Source organism: Sesamum indicum, linkage group LG8, assembly GCF_026168435.1.
Source record: "Sesamum indicum cultivar Baizhima isolate 11 linkage group LG8, ASM2616843v1, whole genome shotgun sequence".
NCBI lineage: Eukaryota > Viridiplantae > Streptophyta > Magnoliopsida > Lamiales > Pedaliaceae > Sesamum > Sesamum indicum.
In genome coordinates, this window is record NC_142664.1 from 23,126,243 (window position 1) to 23,152,597 (window position 26,355).

The 26,355-nt window shown below is 32.3% G+C and overlaps 4 protein-coding genes across 4 annotated transcripts; 1 reads left to right on the top strand and 3 right to left on the bottom strand.

The window, feature by feature from the left end:
• The first annotated feature begins 959 nt into the window (after positions 1 to 959).
• HAK5 (high affinity K+ transporter 5) lies at positions 960 to 6,554 on the top strand. Its single transcript, XM_020695790.2, has 9 exons — positions 960 to 1,202; positions 1,648 to 1,870; positions 3,286 to 3,534; positions 3,665 to 3,703; positions 3,920 to 4,180; positions 4,283 to 4,335; positions 4,735 to 4,849; positions 4,944 to 5,198; positions 5,273 to 6,554. Exons 1-9 carry the CDS (start codon positions 999 to 1,001, stop codon positions 6,331 to 6,333), a joined length of 2,460 nt encoding a protein of 819 aa, XP_020551449.1. The 5' UTR covers positions 960 to 998; the 3' UTR covers positions 6,334 to 6,554.
• A 1,081-nt stretch (positions 6,555 to 7,635) lies between these two features.
• On the bottom strand, positions 7,636 to 8,880 carry LOC105168693 (UPF0481 protein At3g47200). Its single transcript, XM_020696361.2, has one exon. It carries the CDS (start codon positions 8,388 to 8,390, stop codon positions 7,647 to 7,649), a length of 744 nt encoding a protein of 247 aa, XP_020552020.1. The 5' UTR covers positions 8,391 to 8,880; the 3' UTR covers positions 7,636 to 7,646.
• On the bottom strand, positions 8,392 to 9,541 carry LOC110012475 (UPF0481 protein At3g47200). Its single transcript, XM_020696362.2, is given in 2 exon segments — positions 8,392 to 8,530; positions 8,800 to 9,541. Coding segments are annotated over 2 exon segments (636 nt in total). The 5' UTR covers positions 9,382 to 9,541; the 3' UTR covers positions 8,392 to 8,476.
• A 4,851-nt stretch (positions 9,542 to 14,392) lies between these two features.
• Positions 14,393 to 17,037, bottom strand: LOC105168500 (xyloglucan endotransglucosylase protein 2). Its single transcript, XM_011088604.3, has 4 exons — positions 16,730 to 17,037; positions 16,523 to 16,623; positions 16,070 to 16,263; positions 14,393 to 15,092 (listed from the first exon to the last, which is right to left on the bottom strand). Exons 1-4 carry the CDS (start codon positions 16,917 to 16,919, stop codon positions 14,693 to 14,695), a joined length of 885 nt encoding a protein of 294 aa, XP_011086906.1. The 5' UTR covers positions 16,920 to 17,037; the 3' UTR covers positions 14,393 to 14,692.
• Positions 17,038 to 26,355: the final 9,318 nt, after the last annotated feature.

Sequence of the window (26,355 nt, forward strand, 5' to 3'; positions counted from 1 at the left end):
AGAAAAAAGAAATAGCCCGTCTGGTAGAAAGATGTAATGAATTGATTGGAGGGTGAGCAAAAGTAATAAAATTATATATTATTAAACAACCATCTCATCCAAAAGTTTAAACTGTTAGGAAAAAAAATTTTATTGAATATTTGATAGTATCTTAACACACTCACATCATGTGCAAATCTCATCTAAAAGTTTAAGATGTTAGAGATAAAAATCATTCAAATATTTAATTTCGTGACACATCATCCGCACGTACAAACTCTGTTTGTAAAACTTTTCTTTTTATAAAAACGTGACAATAAGATTCGAATCCAAAATCTCTTGTTTGATTTATTCCCGAAATCAAGTTAAACATCAACCACTACAAGAAATATAACACTTAATCATGGCTATTTCTATGGCTAAAAATTAATAGTTAGCAAAAAGTCATTGACCATGGATACGCAACGATTGATGGCCGTGGTTTTTGCGAGTGTAACTAATACATTTGTAATGGCTAAAAATAATGGCAAAAGCATTCGCCTTAATTTTCATGGTGAATAAATTAAATTTTTGTTTAACCGTGTTTAATAATAATTATTTACCACTGCTTCAATCCATAGTCAATAAAATTTTAGTCCGTAGTATTTTTCTTTTGTACTAGTGAACCTAATTAAGAAATTAAACTGTATAATTATTACAATTAACAATTATTATGCACTGATTGTCAACTGAAATTCTGAGTTAATTGACAAGTAAAAATGGAAGCAAGGGACGAAAGAGACAATTAAGTTGAAATTTAGGAACCCTAAACAGCACACCAATAATACATAATAAAAAAAATTTGTCAACTAAGGAACAAGAAACCGAAGCACGTCAATCCAACAGACTTAGGAATCGACAAGTACGATAATTACTTCACATATAAAATAATGACCCCAGGTTTGACTCTCAAGCTGCTTGAAACCCTATAAAAACCCCCCACCACCTTCTGCACTAGTACACAACTCGTGCAAACAAACATGGCAGAAACACACCCCGGAAGTCAAGCAGAAATGGCGGAACAAGGCCACCAGCCAACGACCGCCGCCGCCGCTGAGGGTGCTGAAAAAGAAAGCAATATCAAGGAAAGAAAAGTGTCGTGGGCAAGGCTCCGCCGCGTCGACTCCCTCAACATGGAGGCCGGAAATCTCTCTTTCAAGCCCACCCACCACACCTCCCGTCAGGTCTTTTCTTCATTCATTTTATTTTGGTTAATATGCTATATGGCTAAATTCTAACTCAAACTAGGCTTGCCCCGATCTCAACCTGGTTCGGGTAAATATTTTTCATAATTGATTTGATTCGGATAAGGATTTTCCACACACCATACTCCTAACACTAATTCCGAACTTAAACGAGAAAAAAATGTAAAATTTTATATAATTATACATAAACTCCTATAATTTAAAAAATTGCATGTCCATCCAAGAAATGCACTTGCTATAATTAATATTTATTAAATTTGCCGATATTTAATAATAACTTTAATTAGCTTATTGCAGGTTAAAGTTTTTAATTTAACTAAATTATAATTCTTTGAATTTAAAAGTATCAAAATAAATTAGGAGTTTAAAATTTATATTTTTAAATTTATGGGTCCAAATGTAACGTGAAATAGAAAAGATGCAGGCAAGTTGGGGCAGGACGATGAGTCTGGCGTTTCAAAGCATAGGAGTGATATACGGAGACATTGGGACATCGCCGCTGTATGTATACGCCAGCACTTTCACTGACGGGATACAGAACAAGAATGACATATTGGGAGTGCTATCTCTCATCATCTACACTCTAATATTGGTTCCTATGATCAAATACGTCTTCCTTGTCTTGTGGGCTAATGACAATGGTGATGGTACGTACTCTATGATCAATATATATTCTTCTTCTAAATTCATTATTTTATTGTTAATTTTGGGTATATATATAGTGATCCCTTATCTAAACCAATAGTTATTATTATATGCATCAATTTCAAATATAAAAGGTAATACATGTATTATTGTTTAAAAAATTACAAATATGAGAAATAATTATGCAGTCATTGATGATTTTTTTAAAAATATATATATATATATTTAAAAAAATGTTATGGTGGGTAAAGCAAATAACCCATTGAAAAATATTAGTTCATAAAAATATTTGATAAAATTCTAAAAAGTATATAAAAATATAATTCATAATTTAAAATGGTATTTTGGACAGTTCAACATAAAAATTGGATGAAAATTTAAAGACGGGCCCGTTGTTAAATGGACATCAAATTCAGAGGTATTTATAATTTTTCAAATAATGAGGAGATATTTTTAAATACGTCAAATCTCAAGATTGATAGTTGCAATTTACCCATCAATAAATTTTGAAAACATATTCAATATTTTTACATTTTTAACTTTCATTGTTTTAAACCAATTGACTGAAAATAGTTGCTTGCGATTTGATGATGCAATAATTTGTCAGGGTAACTTAGTTCCGATTCATTTAATCTGATACAATTACAAATATTTTTATTTGAAAAATTAGTGATATTCTATATATGTGACATAATTATGGACTATAAAATGGAAATGTTATTTTTAGCCTTGTTGATATTTCAAAAGAAAATAATAGAAATTGATAAAATATATGAAAATGAATGTAAAAAGTCTAATTTTGGAGGGATATTATTATAGGGATTGGGGAATTTTGTAAGTTTGTAGAAAGGCATTTGAAGGAATGAAAGTATTACACAATTATTCTTCCCAACAGTTTCCTTCTCAAAGTGGTCACATTTGTTTCACGTGCCTATTTTCTGTCACTTTTAACACTCAAACCAATGGCGGGACCAGAAATTTTAGAAGAACATAAAAGTTGGGGAATAAAATCGAGGATACGAAATTTCAGAGATTAAAAATGAATTAGTGGTTAAGAGAGTGTTCTATTTGAAATATTTTATAAGATCCTCCGTCTTATGGCATCAATAAGTTTTTAAATTTTTTTGAGTAGACAAAGTATCTTATTAGATTGAGCTTATGAGATGTTATAAATTTTTAGTATAGCAAACTCCTGATATTTTAATCAAAACCAAAATACCCATCAAACTATTAGGTAGTATAGATTTTAAGATTTAAAATAAAATGTTTAAGATGTTACGGACTCTTTGGAAAAAAAAAATAAGATCGAAAAGTTTTAGAGTTTATAAGGTCACAAATATTTTATATTGCCGAAACTTTTATCAATAAAAATCGAGATAGAACCAAATGATACGAAGAAGATTTCTGAATTGGTCAGGAGGAACGTTTGCGCTATACTCGTTGATCTGTCGGTACGCAAATGTGAGCCTGATACCAAATGATCAGCCTGAGGACAGACAACTGTCGAATTATAGACTGGACACACCATCAAACCAGTTGCGACGGGCTCAGAAGATCAAAGAGAAACTGGAGAAGAGTATAACTGCTAAGATAATTCTCTTCCTTGCAACAATCCTTGGAACTTCAATGGTCATTGGTGATGGTGTTTTAACTCCATGCATCTCAGGTCAGTTGATTTGTACCACCACTCTTCATTATTCTACACGCATACGTCGAAAGAAATATGACTTTTTTGTTATGATTAATTATCACGGTGGAAAAGACAATACTAATCCTAGACTTGTATTGATTTGCAGTTCTTTCTGCTGTGGGAGGAATCAAGCCTCTGGGCCAGGGTATCATTTAACTTCTTCTTTTTGTATCTTTTTTTAGTTACAAAGAGTTTGGGTGGTTTCCGCTCTGGTTGCATAGGTAGCTTACAAATTACCCACCGATGCAGCTCTTGCAACAGCAAAAGAAATCGAACCTATAACTATGTGACTAGAAGTGGCCTTTCTTTTGTCATTTCTATCTGTGGAGATATTATATAGGTGTTCTTATTGGTTTTGCAGATGCTGTTGTCTACATCTCTATTGCAATATTGATCATTCTTTTCTGCGTGCAACGGTTTGGCACTGATAAAGTCGGCTACTCGTTTGCTCCAGCCATCTGCTTATGGTTTCTATTCATAAGTGGGATTGGCCTATATAACTTATTCAAACATGATGTGACCGTCTTACGTGCCTTCAACCCGAAATACATAGTTGATTACTTTAGAAGAAATGGCAAGAAAGGATGGGTATCGCTAGGTGGGATCGTTCTCTGCATCACAGGTGACTGTTCCAGTTACTATACAGTTGCAATTCCAGAAATTTACTTAACTAATTTGTGATTATTACTCTTCTTGCTAACTTATGCTGGTGTTGCTTGATCAGGGACTGAAGCCATGTTTGCTGATTTAGGCCATTTCAATGTACCGGCTGTCCAAGTAAGTTTAGTCGTAGTGACTTGATTCAGCAACAAGTCTACACTGCTTTAGAGCAAGTATAATTCACCTACTAGCTACTGGCAAATCTGCAGCAAAATTTTACGACAAACAGTCTCAAGAATTCACTTCAAACTGACTGCATAAGAACATGCCACAAAAGCTTTTCTTTAGTTAATTATGCACAGTCAATTACGTGTTAGTCAAAAGTGAATGAACTCTTACCATATTCAAATCCAGGACTAGTTTGAAAGCACAGGCAAGTGTGTGACGGCTGCCTATCTTTTATGAATTCAAACGAAGAAACAAACAAGACGTTAGAACTCAAGAAGCCTCATTCTGCAAGGAAAACAGAATGCTTTTACTTTACTGATAAGTGTTTTGTCATATATATGTTGACAGATTAGTTTCTCCGGGATCGTGTTTCCTTCTCTACTTGTGGCATACATTGGACAAGCTGCGTATCTTTCCAAGTTCCCAGATCATGTAGCCGACACATTCTATGACTCCATACCAGGCAAGTATCTGAACTGGTCCTGGAAAATTACTATTTCATGACAAGTAGTGCTGTTCTAAAAATAGTCTAAATACTTGCCTTTTCGGGTGTGTAGGTCCACTTTATTGGCCGACATTCGTTGTGGCTAATGCTGCTGCAATTATTGCCAGTCAAGCCATGATATCGGGAGCGTTCGCTATCATTTCTCAGTCCCTTAGTCTTGGCTGTTTCCCAAGAGTGAAGGTTGTTCACACTTCTGCCAAGTATGAGGGCCAAGTTTATATCCCTGAGATCAACTACCTCCTTATGGTTGCTTGTGTGATAGTAACTTTTGGATTCAAAACGACGGAAAAGATAGGCCATGCTTATGGTATGATCAAAGTATTTACGTATTTCGGTTCCATTATGTCAAGTGAAACTGATCACCACTACCTTGTATTGCAGGTATCGCTGTTGTTGCTGTTATGTTGATAACCACATGTCTGGTCACCCTAATTATGCTAGTCATATGGAAGACTAGAATTTGGTGGATTTCCTTGTTCTTTGTGGTCTTTATGTCGGTTGAGCTCATATATTTCTCGTCGGTTCTCTACAAGTTCACTCAAGGTGGTTACCTTCCACTAGCTTTCTCATTTGCACTTATGATAATGATGGGCATCTGGCATTACGCACACCAACAACGGTACATATTTGAGCTTAAAAACAAGGTTTCCACTGCTTATGTATCGGATTTGGTCAAGAACCGGGATGTAAACAGACTACCTGGAATCGGGCTTCTGTATTCCGAACTTGTTCAAGGCATCCCACCAATCTTTCCTCACTTCATTTCCAACATTCCCTCAATACATTCAGTAGTAGTCTTTGTCTCCATAAAGTCCATCCCTATCAGCAAAGTCGCTCTGGAGGAGCGGTTTCTGTTCCGTCAGGTTGAGCCAAGGGACTACAGAATATTTCGCTGTGTCGTCAGATACGGATACAAGGATCTAATAGAGGAACCAAAGGAATTCGAACGCCAGCTTGTGGAGAACTTGAAGGAGTTCATCAGGCACGAGCAGTTCATACTGGACGATGGCCCTGTCGAACAAATGCCTGATCGGACCACGAACATTCCCCATTCTGGTTCACTAGTTGATGGGAAGGCCAGAAGATCGAGCTCTTCTGCAGTTCACATCGAGGAATCGTTGGAGCAGCCAGTCCCACCACGCGTTTCGTCGAGCTCGATACAGTCGTTTAACGCATCTAAATCGGCAAATTCTTCTAATAGGATTGCAGCCGCATCATCGGTCCATGATGTGGGGGAGGAGGTGCAGAGAGCGCGGGAGCAAGGAGTGTTTTATCTGATGGGAGAAGCTGAAGTGGTGGCACGGCAAGAGTCATCATTGCTCAAGAAGTTTGTGATCAACTATGCCTATCCTTTCCTAAGGAGGAACTTCAGACAAGGGGAGACAACATTGGCAATACCTCATACCAGGCTTCTTAAGGTTGGAATGATATATGAGATATGAGTTGCTTCACACAAACGAATTTATATATGCACCCCGCCCACACCCACACCCACACACACACACAATCACATGCTTGTTTCAGTGTGTAATAATTTTCTGTATAATCCATGATGTGCTAAACTCTTTTGTTCAATGTATTGATTTTTCAATGTGACCAAGATCTGGAGTGTACAATCTACTTCTTTTTTCAAAAAAAAATAAAATGATGTGATTACGAGGAATGAATTGAAAATTTGTGATCGAAACACACTTCATACATAACAAGCGCGGGAAATTCCCTTTTCTTTCGATCGGCCAAAATCCCTTTTTCTTACGATGTTACCAAGTGTACTTATTTTATACCACTTGGGACGATTAATGTGGGGGATATGTTGTAAAAAATATTAGAAAAGGCAGAGAGAATGGCAGAGGCACACGAAAAATTATTACAGAAACAGAAACAGAAACAGAATATTGGTTTATAAAGACTCTGCATTCCAACTAGAGAAAGAAAACAAGAAGCAAAGGCAGGAGGGAAAAAGTGTCATGAGCGAGAGACTACGGTGCATCAACATGGAGACCGGAAATGTCCCTCTCAAGCCAACTGCCCATCATGTCCCTCGCCAGGACTCTTAATTCTTCATATTCAAATTTTCGTATATCGTCCTATAGTTATATATATATATATATATATATATGGATAAGCATCTTTGGTCCTGCACAGATCTACTTTTGTAATTTGATCTCATAATTTTTGAAATTGTCAAATTAAGGACAATTTTGAAAAATCTAGCTACAAAATTGCATGTGTTGTACACGTGACATGTTAATTTGGGAAGTTGCAGCAAAATTATGATTTTTTGGCCAATCTTTTTAATTGTAGGATCAAATTACCAAAATTAATTCCAATAGGACTAAAATTGCAAAATTTTTCAAAAAATTTTAACGTCCACGTAGGGCTATAAAATTTTAACAAAAAAATAAAAAAGGAAAAAACTTTTGGTTCTTTAGTTTTGTCCTCGATTCATTTTGGTCTACTTACCAATATTAATTTTTTACCATTAATTTAACCTAAGTTTTATTTTAATCCAACTTAATATATATATACCAATGAGTAGTAATTTATGATTAATTGCATTTAATATTGTAACATCCTACAATGCAGTCTTTTGGTATTGCCCAATAATCTTGATCATACACTGCCTACCAATATTATCACAAACTATGTATAGTGCAGACTGCAGCAGGTGCATGATTGAATTACAGCAGATGGTTGTAAGTTTGTCGTGGGATCAGATTTAAATGAGCGATAGACGAGTTGGATTGACTTAGCCTCAAAAATTGGACTCGGTGATCATCCTTCCCTGACAAAAACGCAAATTAACAAACAGGAACGTATGCATAACCCAAGTTACAATAGAATAAAACACAAACGGACAACCCAAGAAATCCAATAATGATAAGATACTGCAGACTGTCTGGATAATGGTGAGCGCGAAGAGGAAAACTGCTGCAATGACAGAGAGAGAGGCCCATGGATTAGTGAAGTAGGTGTGCTTGAGATTAGCTCTCCACTGATGCCATGTCTTCTGGCAATAATCACTGACAAGCTGATGAACCTCGTTGAGTCCGCTTTCAGGATCCAGGGCGATGTCCCTGGACAGGGAGTTGAATAAGTTGGCTACCATTTTGTCGCTGCCCAGTGCGTTCTGTATGATGCGGCATGAATGCAGCAGGCTCACGTCCCGGGCACTGTCGATTATGTTGTCCATAAAGAAGATGTAGGAGGTGATGTCGTTCCCTGCCCCGACATGGAACCGTTCGAATGCAATCAGGTTAAGGTATAACGATTCGAGTAAATCATCTACTATTATGAGAGGAAGCTTGAGCACTCCACCATGGAACGAGATGTCTCTTAGGCTTCTTGTTTTGCTCTTCTCAAAACGGATGCCGGCTTCTGTGAGCTCCGTGGCTGAGCGGATGATCTCATCTCCACCACGGTTGATGTGGTACCGTTTCTTCTTTTTTTCGGGCTGTGGTTCTATCCCAAGCAAGCTCCTCCGATATACATCTAGCATGTGCAAGCACTTGTCGAACTGCTCTGTATACCGTACTGGTTGATTAAAAAACTCAAGAATCCGGTTTGTCAACTTGCCTTCCTGTTTTAATTAGACCTCATGATGAGCATGCTTCCTTGGTAACACGATTCATTATTTACCTGTAAGTGCAGCATGTCTAGCTGATATCGTATTAAAAAAAATTATAATATTAGTACTGTAATTTTGGGATGGCAAGTTTAGTTCTATGATACCATGTACTCGAAAAGATGTCATGACAAGTGTATCACACTTGCTCTGTGATTGAATTGGTCCAGTAGAATTAGGCTTGGCAAGAATTTTCGGTGATGATATATACTATCTAGAAATTTTATGGACTATCTCTCTGTTGAATGAATACATAAACGAATCAAAAGGGAGACATCTTTACCTTGAAGAAATCGTCGTTTTGAATGGAAACAAGTAGTTCAAGAACTCTCAAAGGAAGCTGATTCTCGAGCATCAACATGTCACGCCTTGGATAAGGCACAATGTAGAGCCTGCCGTGGTTGCTGAAGATGGGATCATTGGCAGCCTAATCTTGAGGCTTATGATCAGTTTGAGTGGTGGTGCGCAATATTTCCAAGACGAAACATCCATCGACGATCATAACCGTCAGGAACTTGTCGTCGTCTTGCCACTTGGGGTCCAAATTGTCGTAGGCGTCTCTGAGATCCTGCACTACCGGAGTCAAGGCGTGGATAAAGCTACACAAAGGTTTATCCAATCTCTTGAGGAAGTGAGAGAGAGCTCGACTCTTGTGCTCCTCCATTGCACTCAAATGCGGGGTGCCATTATGATATGGTCCCAACGACACCATCTGCGGCAGGTAAACTGTCTTCTTCAAATCAGCAACGCAGGGCGGGATTCTGTAGATGCATCTTTTACTCCAGCGCGCAGACTCTGCTGAAGTATCGACGACTGTGTTGCTCGTCTCAATGTTTATGTCAACAAAATGTGCTTTTTCATCCATGTTCTTGGCTCACTGATTAATCAATCTAGACTCGCAAAGTTTGTTTCTATGTAGGGGTACAATATACAAATGATACGTTTGTGATTCGACAGGATTGGTGCGTATTTATACGTGTATAAAAGTCGTGTGATGCTCATCATCATCATCGTCATCATCTCCTGTGTGCCTTGCCCACTATTGAAGCATGAATGCGCCTTGCTCTGTCTGGTGGTCCAAAAGTGTTGCATTTCTGACAGGGTTTTGGGAGCAAACAATAAAGTTGACATAACCCCGGGTTCCCTGTTTCTGATTTTGGTGATACACGTTTTGCTTTTGTACACCCTACATAACTCTTTTTTGGGCATCAAATTAAGGTTTCCAAGAAAAATAAAAATGTAAAGGTTTCCAAATGCTCCTCATCTTTTTCAAATTCTCGTTTTGAGGAAAAAAGAAATTAATTCGATTGAACTTGATTTGGGTAAAAAATTGCTATTAAAAAGTAACATATGTCAATTAATTTGATTGATTTTTGCTAACGTGGCAAGTTTGTATGAATGGCATGGCAACTTATGATTTGTTGTCTATTTTTTTTTCTTTTTTTTTTACACCAATCAACATCATAATTTGACTGATAAGGTGTATTTCCTCAATGTGCATGCTATTTTCTTATCAAATTTATTCTAAAATTGTAAATTAAAAAAAATAAATAATCAATTTACAATTCTAACAAATTACATATATGACTAATATACGAATAATTACATAACAAGAAATACAATTAAGCATGACTTACACTACAAGATCAATCCTTATCCAATGCAAAGGCAAAAAGTTGGGGTTGTACGTACTTTTTCTGCATTCTTGTTTCTTTTGCATTATTTAAGTAAAGCACCAAGTGTAGAGAATATGTACGCTTCTTAACCTAGGACTATGCTTGAATGAGCATCTCCGATTATAATGAACATGAGGGTTGGAAATTAGATGTATGGCTTCTTTTCTCTAACACGATAGACATTTTGCTCTGAAAATTTTGTGATACGTGTTTATAATTATATTCTCAAAATAATGCTTAAATGCATAAAATCTCTTTGTTTTTTAATAAATTTGTTACAAACCTTTCTTAATCTTAAAAATAGGCAAACAAAATTCCTCTATATTTTCTTAAACGTAGCTCAATCACCCATCTCCGTAAAATTTAACTAACGGCTTGAACTGTTTATAAAATGATCATTGTACCCTTACTTAATATATATTATTTTTTATTTTAATGGCCGATGGATCTTTTCTTATTAAATAATGATCGTCAGATTTAATCAATTAATATCAACCGTTAGATTTTTTAAAAAAAATGAAATATCTGGATTTAACAAATTATTTAACTTATATTATATATAAATAATTCACCGCTTTCACTTACATTAGTCCGAGGAAAAAGAATTATTATTATTATATACAAAAAAAAAAAAAGCATGAGTTTACATAGGAGAAGCAGCTAGCAAACAGAGCATGCTAATAATAGCGTAATTCAATTAGGAACATGTATAAGTTTAATAAAAGATAAATCTATCTTAGGCATAAACTTTTCATAAGTTATGAGCATTTCAAGATCTAGCAATGTTTGTTCGTCCGTATACTCCATTGCATAAACTCCCAAGTTCTTTACACGTGTGATCATCAAAACTTTTGGACTGGCTTTAAGATGTCTACTCTTCTGCGTACAAGGTCTTTAACTTAGAACTTTCTAATATCTATCTTATGATTATAAGCCACATTGATCTTTTAGTCGAAACGCTCCAATATCTAATGTCCCATTAATCTTGAACCTAGATTTAATTGATCTCCATCAATTTATTCTAAACCAGAGTAATGAACTTAACATTTGGTCATAATCATTTAAATGAATCTTATTCATCAAGCCTAAGCCCAAGCCTAAATCTTATTGAGCATTTAAAACATAATTAATATTTTCAATTTTACAATCGAGATGAAGCCTTGACTTTGAATTTCTAATAAACGGGGCTTAAAGTTTTACAAGTTACAACCAAGGACATAATCATTCTATAGCTATCATGTTCATGTTTGTGATTCACGTTTTGCTTTACATCACTCACATCGCAGCAATCATTCCTTATCTGCTGGAAAGACAGAAACAAAGTCCTTATACGTACTGCATTTCTCTTGTTTCTTTTGCATTCTTTAAGTAAAGTACCTCGTCTACATAATTATTGTACGTCTTGAAGAAATATATTTTTTCATTTATGTACATTGATTGTCAAAGTTAATATACTACTCATGTATCCATTCAGTCCTTTCCTCTACCAATATCTTTGAAAGGGAAAGAATTCAAAATTAGGGTTGTAAAAAATGGGCATTATGTACTTTTGCCCTAAATCATCAGCCCCACTGCTCCGACGCTCAAATCGTACTCCGGAGACTTTGAGCAGGAGCATCGCCTTTAGCCGCTCTACAAAGCACTGAATCACGATTTAATCGTAGAGGTGGTGGAGGTGCAGCGATGGGTGACGCTTCCACACACCATTGCTCAAGGGAGGGGTTTTAGCGGATTGGATTCGGGGGAATCTCAATTTGAGCATAAGGGTTTTGTAACTATGGGTGGGTGTGGAGGGGGGTGCTCGCTGAGCGATCAGAAATATGTTGTGGCGTCATTACCAATTACCAACTTGGGAAACGAAGGTTTGAAATGAAGTCAAAGTCTCTTGTAGATAATAGGAGTGTTTGCAAAAATTTCTGCTCACGGAGTGATTTTTGTGAAAAAATTTAATTTACGTCTCACAACTTATATTATTTGTAATTTTGTGGCACATTCTTTTAAAGCTCCCCATATTTAGCCCCATGAGTGTCAAAAAAAATTACAATTTATGTCCTGCACATACTTTTCATTAGATTTTTGATGAAATGATGCACGTGCTCCGTTAATTTAACCAATGTTTGACTGTAATAGTGTAAAAATTTTCAATTTACGTCCCACAGCTTACACTGCAACCGGACCAAAATCGCAAAAGATGTAAGTTGTGGGCATAAATTGCAATTTTTTCATACAATTGCAATCAAATGTTGGTTAAGTTAATAGAGTACGTGCATCTTCCATCAAGAATTTACAGAAAATATGAGCGGGACGTAAATTCATTTTTTTTTTTTTTTTACACTTATGGGACTAAATGTGGCGAGAAGTAAAACAATAGGACCAAAATCGCAAATGATGTAAATTGTGAGATGTAAATTGCAATTTTTCCTGATTTTCGTAGAGAGTTAGAAGCTAATTAAAACTGTGTAATGTTTGTAAAATAAAAAATAAAAATCACATAAAAGCTAAATCAAATAGTGTTTGGAGAAAAATAACTTCTAAAATAAGTTTAATTGATAAAAGACCGTTTGAAATTCCCTCATGTGCCAATTAGGATATCTCATATTAAATTTATTTTATAAATACTTATCATTTATATTATTAAAATACCGAATAATAATAGAACAACTGGATGTTTAATTCAATAATATTCTCACTATGTACTAAAATTGTTCATTCATTCATAATAAATAAACTTGTATAATTGTAAAAAAAAAAATATATGTTTTAATTAATATTAAAATTTTAACTTATATTTTTCTATGGCATAGAAATAATATCCAATATTACAGAAAATAAAATATAAAAACTTTAAAACATTAAATATGTGTATAAATTTTGTGAGCAATAAATTATTCAAAGTATTTAAAAATTATAACATCAACTTCAGACTACCAATTCTAAAATAAATTAAAAATATAAAATCAAATTAAAATTATTATAATAAGAGTAATATAGTCCGAACGGAAATGCAATTCACTTACACGAAAATCAACCTAGAAAGCTCTTTTTGGACCTTCCGCTCAAAAGGTCTGCTATGGCCCTTAACTATTATTGAATTCACTCAAATTATTCTTAATAAAATAGAAAAATAATTTAGAAAAAATAAATAAATATATATATGTATCTTTTTAATAGACGCTTTAAGTCACTTTCATTTTTTTAAAAATTATGTTTTATTTAGACTTAATATAATATTTAATAGTTTATCTTTATCCAAGATATTCCGATTCTTTTGATAAATGAATTATTCAAATAATTTAAATTGATTTTTATATCTAATAATATTTTTTTATTATTATATAATATTAAATTTCAGGTCATTTATCAATTAATCATTCTTGTATTATAAACTTTGAAGAATTAACAATTTTTTTATTTATTAAATATAAATCTCCCGTACCTTGATACACAATAACATTTAATAATTGCACACTATAGGAAATATAACATTTAATCATAACTATTGTGGTTAAAAACAAGGGTAAATTACAGTGACGTTCTTGAGGCTTGACATAATACGAATATCCCCCCGTTTGAATTATTATGAATAGCATCCTAATTTTAACTACAGTCTAACAATTAGCCAAATTCGTTAGGTTTCCATCCATTTTTATGTTGAACTGACTAAAATACCCTTTGAAATAAAAATTATAATTTTATTTATTTTTTAAATTTTTTATATACTAAGTGGATAATTTTTTTTATAATTTTTAAAAAAATTTCGTCCATCCCGTTCGATTTGTTTTACAAGTTTTTCATTTAAAAAGAATAGAAAGAAACACAATAAGGAAGAAATTGACAATTTTATACTCCATCCAAGGATTCATAATTTCATCAAATATTAAAAAAATATTTATAATTTTTCAAATAATGAGAGAGTATTAGTAATTATGTCAAACCTTAAATAAAGTTGTAATTTACTCTAAAAATAAATAGTTATTACAAAAAGTTATGGGTCGCAACACAATTGTCATGGTGAGCAAACTAAATTTTTGCATTGATTCTTAATTAATGATAATCATTTACCATTACCCCGACTTTCAATTTATACCTGTTAAAATATATGTAGCAGTAAATTTTCTTCTAGAAATATGAGATACATAACAGGATGCTTCTCGAATAATTTAATGATTTGTAATAAAATAAATATACTTGGAGCAGTCATATGAAATAGTTGAGCATTAGAAGAACCCATGAGTGATGGGTGCATGGAATGCTGGTTGATTATGCAAACAAAGACAAATCACAACAGATAGAAGATACATATAAAATCTGGGAAGGGAGAGAAGCGCTGACAGCCGAACATGACAATAATATAAAGGAATTGAATCAGAAGTAGCCCTGGAAATTGAGATCTGATGTTGGAAACTTTCACATGTTGTGGGCTGTTTTGGCTCTCCCAGAAGTATGATCAAGTAACTGGTAATACCTAGATATAGATAGGCTTATACATTCAAGATCACATCATATGTCTCTGTCTCTCTTGCACTCGGCTGGAATGGTTGGGAACCTGACTCGATCAGTGCAGTAGTTGTAAATGGTGTACTTTTTGCGTACCCAACGGAGACGACGCCATTGGAAGGAATCGAGGTCCTGGAATTCCTTCTGATCCCACCACCGTTTGCCCTGAGTGTCGCAGTACTTGGCCTGGACGGAGGCCTCGCAACCGTCAATGTGGAAGCCCCTGTATGAAGCCACAAATGGAGCCTTGGACCAGTCGGTCTTCTCGAGCCCGCCCCTTGTTGCCCAGTCGTCTGCATTCCATAAGCTCGAGTATATCTTCATGGGCTGGTTAAATGGGAACTTCACTCCCAAATCCTTGTTGTTCTTGAAGACACGGATCGGCACATCGTCCACGAAGAATCTGTGTGTCCCCACATCAATCAAGAATCATCATATCATGTCTTTACATATACTTTCGGCAAAAAGTAAAGCAAGACATTAGTAGATTTTGCAACCATGCATGCCTCTTTCAAATGCATCACTTTCTCTAACCAAAAGTAATTCAAGTCGCTAAACGAGTGACCCCATCTAGAAACGAACATCATTTAATATTTAATATCTCTAAAACAGAAAATCGTTTAGGTGGGTATCAAATAATGCTAATGTCAATAAAAGAATTCAAAACGACCAGACGGGACCAGTACTATAGTTGTTTTGTGTATGTTTCAGTTCTGTTGGGAGTGTTTTCAAAAGTGTTTCCTGTTATCCATCCTCCTCCATCAGCGGCATAGGAGCAAGGATTAAGATGTTAATAATGCTTCTTGAAAGTCAAAAGCCGCACATGATCCCGACTACTTAATTATACCCCACCAGATAAATACATTAAGTGGATACAGATGGAAACCATCCATCGAGAGTCCTTAAGTTAATTTTAATTGGAGCCATTAATGAACACAACGAATCCGGTCGGCCCCCTTAATTTCACGTGCCCGACACCTCAAGTCAAAAAGATATCGACAGAAAGGTATAAACTAATCTATTATCAACAGAATTAGCCACAGAGGCGCAGATAAACAAGGACTCAACTATGAAAAATAAACACTTGTATGCTATCAGGGAACCGAAACAAACAACATTAAAGCAAACTCCACATAGATTTTGGTGTGCACAATACTAGTCATGCTCGGCCGCTGAATTACAGTTCTCATCTAAAGTATTAAGTTCCCTAGCAGCAGCTCAAGGAGACATTATTGCTGTTAAGTACTTGCCCACATTATCCATATGAATGTTAAGTAGTATGTGAAACCAATAATTACATCAATTGGTAAGTACATTAATATGCAAATGAAGGGCTTTAAACAAAAAAGAGATGTAGAGAAGAAAGCAAAGCAAACTTACACAATCTGGTAGAGGTTCCATAAGACAGAGTAAGTGTGGTATGCTTTTGTGGGATCAAACCAAAGATAAATCCTCTGCTCTTTGTCTCCTTTTCCCCCAGTGTAAACATTGGTCTGCAAGATGTATGGCTGCCCAGTTCTGTTCCCCAAGAACTCAAAGTCTATCTCATCATGCTCTGAGTTTTGAGAAGATAGCTGAGAGAAAAAAAGAATTCAACACAAATAACTCAAAAAATGCCCATCAAAGCTACAATGTGATCAATCTTTCTTAGCTAATTAATGAACAAATTAAGGAGCAGAAAAGGAGATCAGAAATGGCCCTTTTCCCAAGAACAGGGAATAATTATAATACTCCTTGTTATCTGCTTTCCACCCAATGGATGACAAGTAACAGTTCAAGATTATGAACAAAAGCAGCCCAAAAACTATGGTCAAAAAAGTAGTCTTTACTTACATAGAAAGCAGTAACAGTGCCAGCAGAATCTCCAGCAACCATCTTAATATGCATACTGAAGTGCCCAAACAGGTAAGAACCCTTTGACTGGAATCCAGTACCTGAAAACCAAAGAATCAAGAGTTAGACTCACTAAGTTCAAACCCTTTCTAGCAATAGCATTTGCAAGATTAGGCTGAATAAAGTCCATGAATGAGTAGATTTTACCAGTGTAGTTGTCAAGAACGAGCTGGATCTCTGAGCCACCATTGTAGTACTTGATGTGATCAAAAGCCCATGTGGGCACATAGTTCCTCCCAAAGGGCACATCCACTGGTTTCTTTGGAGCAGCCCCCAGAGCCCCAGAGAGCAGCATCAAGAAACCAAGTGACAGAGTCCATAGCTGACGAGAACCCATCTCTCTGCGAAGGCAAATGTGCCGAACTTAGAGCAAGAAATGAGGAGAAAAAGAGGAGAAAGGCCTCTTCAAGATTTTCAGTGCATTCCTGAGAGGGAATGAGGAGATGAGGAGAAGCGAGGAGTTTAAGGTCCTTTATATAGCCCTATGGTGCCTAATAATTAATAGTGTTACAGACATTTAAAAATAAGGCCTTCAGCAACAAAAGCTATGCCGCCCCCACACCACCCCCACCCCACACACCCCAAGGCCAATAGAAAATAAAGAACAGAAATGTAAAATATGATGAGTACCTACAACTCTACATTGCTTAAGGTTGATTAAGATATTGATATGCATGTGAAAAGGTTGAAACTTGGAGTGGAGTTTTATACCTAAATTTGGTATGTATTTTGTTCAAACTTTTACCTTTGTTTTTCATGTCAAATATAAGATATTGATATTTGCAATGCTTCAATTTTGATAATGTTAATATATGGGATTCGCACTACAATCACCAATTATTCGTTGAATTTTATTATGTCATGACGACGAATCTCTTAACTTTTAACGTCGCAAATTTTTTTGATTTGCACTAGAGATGATTTTAAAATTTTTTGAGTGATTTTCTTTGAACTTGTAGGGTTTTTTAACAGGTGGTCCATCGACTCTACTTGTGGTATGCTCAACTCCATATCATGTGTCGGGTTTTCTTTGGCATGAAGAATCAAGGGATTCAAAGTAGACATTTTGTACCATAAAATATACAATTAAATCCAAGAAATTCATTTTTAACATTTTCTTGTTTCATTATTTTCAAAAAAATGAAATTTGCGTTATAACAGTTTACAAGTACAAAAACACCATCCCCTCATGGAATGCCTGTAAAAAAAGTTTTCATAAGATTCTTGAAATCAGAACGGACAATCTTAAGTGCTCCAATTATATTTTATGATAAAATTATCAAAACACTCAATCGATTTTTTAAATTCGAATATATTATATTATGTCAAAAAAAAGAATGGCGATTTCCCCATAATGGAGACAGGCATTCTTCCAAATTTTATCCAGAAGTGTCCATTGTATGAGACATAGGCATTGCCACAGAGGGGATGAACATAACTTAGACAAGGCTGAGTGATGCTGAACAGAATATGACCTATTTTTGTTGTGCAAGAAAGACAGAGGCTGGGCCTCCAATCCATGTTTCTTCGGCTTTTCATTGATGATTTTTGTTCTTTTCCCACTCTTTTTTACCAAGGAAAAAAATCCTATTCTTGCAATTCTTCTCTAAATCTAGTGTGGACCAATCACTTGTCTGGATTTATTGTTTGCTATCATAATTGGACAGCTGAATTCCATTACTCTTGAGTAAAATTGTACGCGGATGGTGGGTTGTATCTGACCACAATTAATACGCACTACGCGTACTCTAATCCAATTCCTTTGTATTGGTGAGTGAATTTCTTTATTTATCTTTAGGGTAAATTTCTGAGATACCTATCATAGTTGGTAAAACATGAATTACTTAAAAGGGGAAAATGCAATTTATCCATATATTTTGAAAAATAAAAAAAAGTATCCTCCTATCTAACTTTAGATAGAGGGATAATTTGCTTCAGTTTTCAAAACACAAGGGGTTAATTTGCTAAGAAAAATTAGAGATTTTTTTATTCATTTCACATATCACAGGGGGTAAAATTACATTTAATCCTTATTTAAAATATAATTAAATTGTACTCATTTCTTCTTGAAATGTAATTTTTTATTAATTAATTAGTCGTTGTAACATATTGTTACTGCATATATATAATAAATAATTTTTTATATTTTAAAATATATTATAAATAAAAATAAAATATATAAATTGATGCATCACATTTTCAAACAAAGAAAGAAAAAAAATAACACCCAACTTAAGATTATTATCAACGCAACAAAAATTTGATGTGGTGGTGTCATAACCACCGTTTATAAAAGAAAAGTATCGTTTTTTATATTAAAATATTATTAATATTTCTTTATTCATACTGATTCAAAGTTAATTTATATTATGTTTTTTTATGCAATTCATTATAATAAAAATTTCAGTATTACGTACATATCGAGTGTATTCTAATCACTAGATAACAAATTTGTATGATATAAATGCCCTTTCCTTTTCTAAAATTGAAGGATTTAACAGAAAATTTGCTCCCTCAAATTAAATAAATGGGATACTTTTATGCAGAATGCTATATACATTCCTCAACCTTATTATATCTTTAAAAAGTCATATTTGGTTTGTTAATGGTAAACTTACAACCTTTTTTGTAATGCAATGGGAATAAGTTGTCGATAAAACACTTATTTTAAATAATTACAAATACACTTTTATGTTTATCGTAAAATCAAAAGTTATTGTCGACACCCAGTATGCATTATTGTTTGTTATATTGCTAAAAACGAATTAAAATCTCCAACTCACGACAGTGAAAATCCATCCAATTGTATTTTTTCTTTTTTTAAAGTAAAAACGATAAACTATTATTAGGTAAAAGGAATTGAAAACCATCATACTTATCGAATACCAAAATCTAACAAAAATCATTACAATAATCATCTTCTGATCAATAATATTAAATAAATTAAATTTAACTAACACTTATCATTAAACAACATCTGTTATACAGTAAAAACAATATCCAACACGAAAAATATGATTCGAATTCATAATTTTTAAAATTAAATAGCCTCAAATCTACCAACTCAACTAATCCTGGCCCATCCAACTGTATTAAAAAATGTGGAAAGAGGGACATGGAATGGAAGGATGATGGGGGCGGTCGACAGCACCCAATTCCATGCTTGATTTGTCCGGTTGGAGTGAAGTGTCAGAGAGCAGTCACAATCACAATCACAATCGCCCCGCCCGCGCCCGAATCTAAGCTCGTCTGCTGTCCTGAAAAGTTCAAAGGCAGCTGCCTATTTCATTCGTAAACACACTGCACTGCACCGCACCATTGACGGGTGGGTTGGGTTGCCTTCCCCATAACCCTAGCATTCATTCTCACGCGCTTTTCTATTAATAATTTAATTTATTACTTACTATATACTATTCAATTTTATTTAAATGTATATAACCATTTTATATATTTTAAAGTAACTTTAATCACTTAAATATTTTTGTATGTTTTAAAATGATAAATTAAAATAATTTTTTTAAAGTTTGATATAATTAAAAATAATCTTTCATTATTTAAATAATTATTAATACTTCTTTTATTTTAAAAACATAAATGTGTCTTCCTTTTTAGAAATAATTACACCAGTTTTTCTTGAAGTTTGGTGTGCTATGTAGACCTCATATGATTTGAATAAATACTTCTGGTGTCCTTGATATTTATTTTCATCCAGTAAACATATTCATTCGTCAGTTAAAATTCACTAAATTTATTGCTATTAGCAAAAAATCATATTTACCTCCGATGAATTAATTACCGACTTATTGTAGGTCAAATAAATATTTTACGATCAAACTACCTTTATGCATTTCAACACGTTAATATATATGATAAATATATCTTCATCTTAATAAGAATAGTCGGGTCACAAAATAATTGTTTGAAGTCTGAACATTAGGTGCGAACAAACTTATTGTTATCCAAACTAAAAGAATTTAACTGTTATAAAATATTCATTTTACTAAAGTTTGTCGATATATTATCTAGATTATCGTAACCCTACTGATAAACTAAGTCCAATTATTATTGGTCCGATCGTTATGAGTCAACTGTTGTCATTCTGTAATACACGCATAAAATAATGAATTATATATTTTCAGTAATGTTTAAACTTGTAATATTTTAACTGGAGAATTGAGGAGTTGAGCACCAAGTATATTAGGGGTAATATACACTACACAAGTTGTCACATGTTTTTATTATCTTCGAAGCAATATAGACATGGTAATTTACATTAAAACAGCATTGAGATTAGGCTCAAATGCACAAACATTCAATATTTATTACAAAATTATTAGTATATCTCTTGAAATTGTAGTTAAATTACAAGTACACCTCATATTTAATGACAAAAATTTATTAACACTCCATCATCGAGCGTACTTGTAATTTTATAAAGAATATAAAATAACTGTGTATTTAGATTTAATTTTAAGAAGTGTCAACACAATTTACCTTATGGGGAAAAAATAAAAGGGTTTCAATTATATTTTACTATCCGAATCATGTTTATTTTTTTTATCATTTAAATTTTTATTTTTTTGTCAACTTACCATATCAATTTTGTGAAATTTGTACTTTACAATGTATGAAGATTTTCTAATCAAATTTTTATCTGAAAAATATCGCATACAATACACATGTGATATTTAAAGAAAATATAGTGATGTTTCACTAGCATGTGCACTACATGTGGCATTTTTTAAAAAAAAGTTGATTAAAAAATGATCATATATGAAAAAATATAAATTTCTTAAAAATAAGATGTTAAATTAACACAAATAATAATAATAAAACTTTTAAAAAATATAATTCAAATGATAAAATATAATTTAGGATTAATACACTCCCCTTCACTGAGGTTTGGTGTAATTATACGTAGGCCCCTATGATTTGAAAAATTACATCTAACACTTCTGAAGTTTGTTTCCATCTAATAAATAAGTTCATTAATTAGTCAATTCACGCGTTAATGCATGTGAGGAGATATATTTTCACCGTTATAAGAGTTTTCTAGTGCGAAAAAATTATTTGATATGTAACAAGTCAGTAATAAATCAATCGATGATAAATATCAATTTTGATTCAATTCTTTTTTATTAATATCAGTAAATTCAGTGATTTTGGCAAATAAAAAACTTATTTATTAGATAAAAATAAATTTTAAGAGTGTTAGATATAATTTTTTAAATTATAAAAAAATTATATTTAATTATACCCAACTTCAAAAAAAAGAAAAGTATAATTATCCCTATAATTTATCCAAAATGAAAACAAACAAACAAAAGCGTGTGGATTTTACAAGGCTTTTCGTTTACGAAGTTGGGGTTTGGGAGTGAAGACTGAAGAACGAGGTGAGGACAGAAAGTTATTAAAAATCGTGAAAGTGGGGCCACAGTTATCACATAACATGTGATGTTGCCTCTGCCTCTCTCTCTCTGCCGCACATGATCTTCTCTCTCTCTCTCTTGATATCTGCAAAGGTGGCGATTGCTGATATTATTCCTTAATAATAATAATAATAATTGGGATTTAATTGATAGAGTTCGCCAAATAACTACTCATATTCATGCTATTTACACCCACTTATTAATTCTTTCCTACATCAATCAATTATCACTATTTCTTCCTACCATTTATTTATTTCACCTATTTAATTCCTGGTCAGCTCTGTTGCTTGTCGGATTCATTTTTTTTTAATTTTATTTAGGAATAATTATACAATCTCCTTCAAAAATTTACGTAATTATATGTAGATTTTATGTAATTTGAAAAATTACTTTTAGTATTTTAAAATTTACTTTTATTTAATAAATAAATTTTTCCATCAATCAAAATTTATTGATTTTGCTGATATTAATAAATAAATAAAAGTTTATATTTAACTTATAATTAACTTATTGTTGGTCAATTTTTTTCCAGATGAATTATCTTTGTACATCTTCACTCATTAATTGAGTCAGAAAAAAAAATTATTTAACCAATAATAAGTTAGTAAGAAATCAATCGAGCGTAAATATGATTTTTTATTTAGTCTTTTTGTTAATATAAACGAATCCGATGAATTTTGACTAATTGATGACTTATTTATTAAACAAAAATAAATATCATGGATACTGAATGTAATTTATTAAATTGCAAAGAGTCCGCATGTAATTATAACAAATCTCAATGGACGGTCTAATTGTCCCTTTTATCTAATACTTCATATAAAAATTATATTATTTATTTTTATTGGCATAGGAAATTGAATTATTTCATATATTATAAATAATTATAGTTTCAATACAACCAAGCATAATAGATGTAAAAATTTAAGCTTTGGCAACGATTAATCAAAATTTGTCATGATTTTAGTTATAATCAGACGATTTGCTGTATTTTTAGCTACAAACTAATATTTTTGCAATGGGAAAAAAGAATCATGGTGTAAGATAATGAAAAATAAAAAATAAAAAAATAAATTATAATTAAAATTATTATGAATGTAGAGAAGTAAGACGAGAAAAAAATACGGAGCAGTGGGCAGTTAAGAGAAAAAAAAATATAATCATGAAGTTATTAAAAAAATATTAAAATTACTAATTTGACAAATTCTTTTTAAAGGGAACAAATGAAATAAATGTTAAATTTAAATATTCAAAAATTATACGACAAAATATTTTATTTTATAATAGTATAGATATGTAATTTATTTAAAATATTTAATTTTTATTTAATACATATATTTATAAACAATAGGATGGGTTCCGAATTTGAGAGAAGTATTTGTAGCAATATCGTGTGACTCAAGTAGTTTTTGAGTTGGCTAACATGAAACCTGAATAGAATAAAAGAATTATTACATGTGGATTACTTCATAACTAAAATTGTCCATAAACTATAATATACTATTGCTTCCATACCAAAAAGCATGTCCAAAATTTTTAAATTGGAATTATATAAACCTCTCCTTACTTTAAAATTTGAACAAATTTCACCAGAGATAACTACAATTTTCTCTATTATAAAGTGAGAGCATCGTTTCGGTATCTTATTGTTTTTAGTCTGTCAATTTATATATTTTTTAATATCTAATTTAATTTATTTATTAACTTTTCACACTTCAACCCTTCTAAACGCCCAAAGTGTCATACTTTGCTCGACTTTCACTAACTTCAATTTTTTATAACTTAAAATATATTTTTAAAACTTAAAACTTTTATTTAATTATACACACGTATTTGAGTCTGCCACATGCACTAATTCGTAGAATTATGCTTTTCTCTTTTTTTCTAGACTTCCAAATTCTATTTTTTTCTCCATTTTCTCAATATTTCCTATCTTCTTCTACTTCTCCTTCTTTTTTTATTAAATATCTTTTATTTATCCAATTAAAAATAATAATTATGCACACACTATTTTATTACATCTACAAGCGACGGTTTAAGTTTATCCAAACTCCCATGAAAACTGTCATCGAACACAACAAGACTCCACTTTGGCAACGTGGGGGTGCAGAAGTTCCAACAGTTTACCAATGTGCCAATGTCTTAGGATGTTATTTATATTATATCATATATTTATTTTAATAAAGCTGTTGCGATCGCAGTATAACTTCTAATTATTAATAATTAATATATGAGATAATTATCAATATTAAATATATATAATTAACTAATAATTATTATTACAACAAATCAATAATTACAGTCAAAATATAATAATTATACTCACCCGTTAGGGAGCTTAGAATCATCAACTGAGTTAAGCGTTATTGGCTAAGTTTTAAATTAATGTTAAATATCCACCTATATAAACATATTATTACGAATATTCTTTTTTTTCTTTTTTCACAATTATGCAAACCAGTCTCTGGCACAAATAAGCCAACGTCATTAAAAAAAATATATAATGTTTCGTTTTAGTTGATTATAATGGGAAAAAAAAATCATAATACATACAAAATCAATCATGATTCTGCAACTAAATTGATTTTAGTTTTTGCAAGTGACCAAAGCATTAGCCATTGCTAAAACTCTGGCAAATATTTTTGCTAAAATCATGGCAAACACCCTCCCAGCCTTTTAAAAAAATTGCAATTATGCCTCTTGAAATTTCAATCGTAATTATAAATACATCTTATTCGGTGATAAAAGTTTACATAAATACCCTGTAAGGTACATTATACTGGCAACCTCCAGAGAGTATACCTATAATTTTACAACGAACATAAAATATTTGTGTATTTGAACCTATTTTAAGAAAATATCAATGTAATTTATCATAAAAGAATTGCAACATAAAGATTTCAAAATTTTAATCCTTTATTTTACGATGTTTTTCAAAATAATTCCACAATTAGCTAATTTAAATATATCTAAACCTCTAATTTAAGCAATTTTCAAATTAATCTTAAAATTGATATATTTAGTCATTTATTTTATAAAATTTATTGGACTAAATGTCGTGAAATTTTTTTAATATTGGAATTATTTTAAAATTTTATAAAATGAAAGATTATATTTGTTGAGTTTTTCAAATGTTTAGAATTATTTTATAAAAATTATAAAGTAGAAGATTAAAAATATTAAATCTCCTATTTTATAGGGGTAAAAGTATAATATTCAAATTTGGTGCAATGTGAAGGATGAATTAAATCCATCTGTCTATGAGCGCGAGCCAGCAGAGCATGGGGATGCACACACGCACACGCACACACAGACAGACACAGACACAGACACATGCATGCGGGGATTTGACGGATTTTGACGTGCAAGGGAAATAGGGAGTGGATGATTCATGTGCTTTGCTCTTCTCTCTCTCTCTTATTACTTTCTACATAATCATCACTTGAATTATTTGTAGTCCACTGAGCTGTCTTTCATAAATGTTGCTTTGCTAGTTCGTACAAATCCCCCCTCCCCCTCCCCCTCCATCTTCCACCACCTCATTATCAATCATTCTTTGCCTTCACTTGCTCTGTTCCAATCAAATCCAATTGAATTTTTCATATTATGATGAAATTCAATTATTCATATTATGATAATATTAATAACTCTTGTCATAATATTAAATGATTGTATATTACCCAGTTTTGAGCTAATTTTTTTACAGAACATATATCAAGAAACTGATTATTCCATATATTATAAATCACTATAATTTAAAAATTATGATAAATTCATATTATTTATTATAGTCAAACAGGCAAAAATTTAAATCTTGAATATGATCAATTAAATATTATATCATGGTTTTACTTATGACTAAATCACCCATTATAGTTTTAGCTGTAGCTAATGTTTTGTCTTTTCTTTAAAAAACAACGATTAATGGTCGTTGTATAGCTGTTATCAATTAGTATTGCTTTGATTTCTTACATTTAACCATGATCATTGACCATAAGGAAAAATAATATTTTTTTTTCTAGTGGTAACTACCCAGACTTTTTGTTTTTTTTTTCATGATAAATTATATATATTGATCTTTCATAAGGTTTGATATAATTACAAATATCCATTTATTATTTAAAAAATTATCGATACCACCCTTAAACTATCGCTCGTGCAATTATGGACCCATTCTATTAGCTTCCATTAGAGTTACATTAAAATTTTATATTGAATTGCCCTCATTACCTTTTTAAATCATGAATTACAATTTTATTTTTTTTAAAATATTTTATAAACTAAAATGGCATTTTTAAAATATACATGCTTAAACACAAATGAACAAATTAATGGGACATTGCC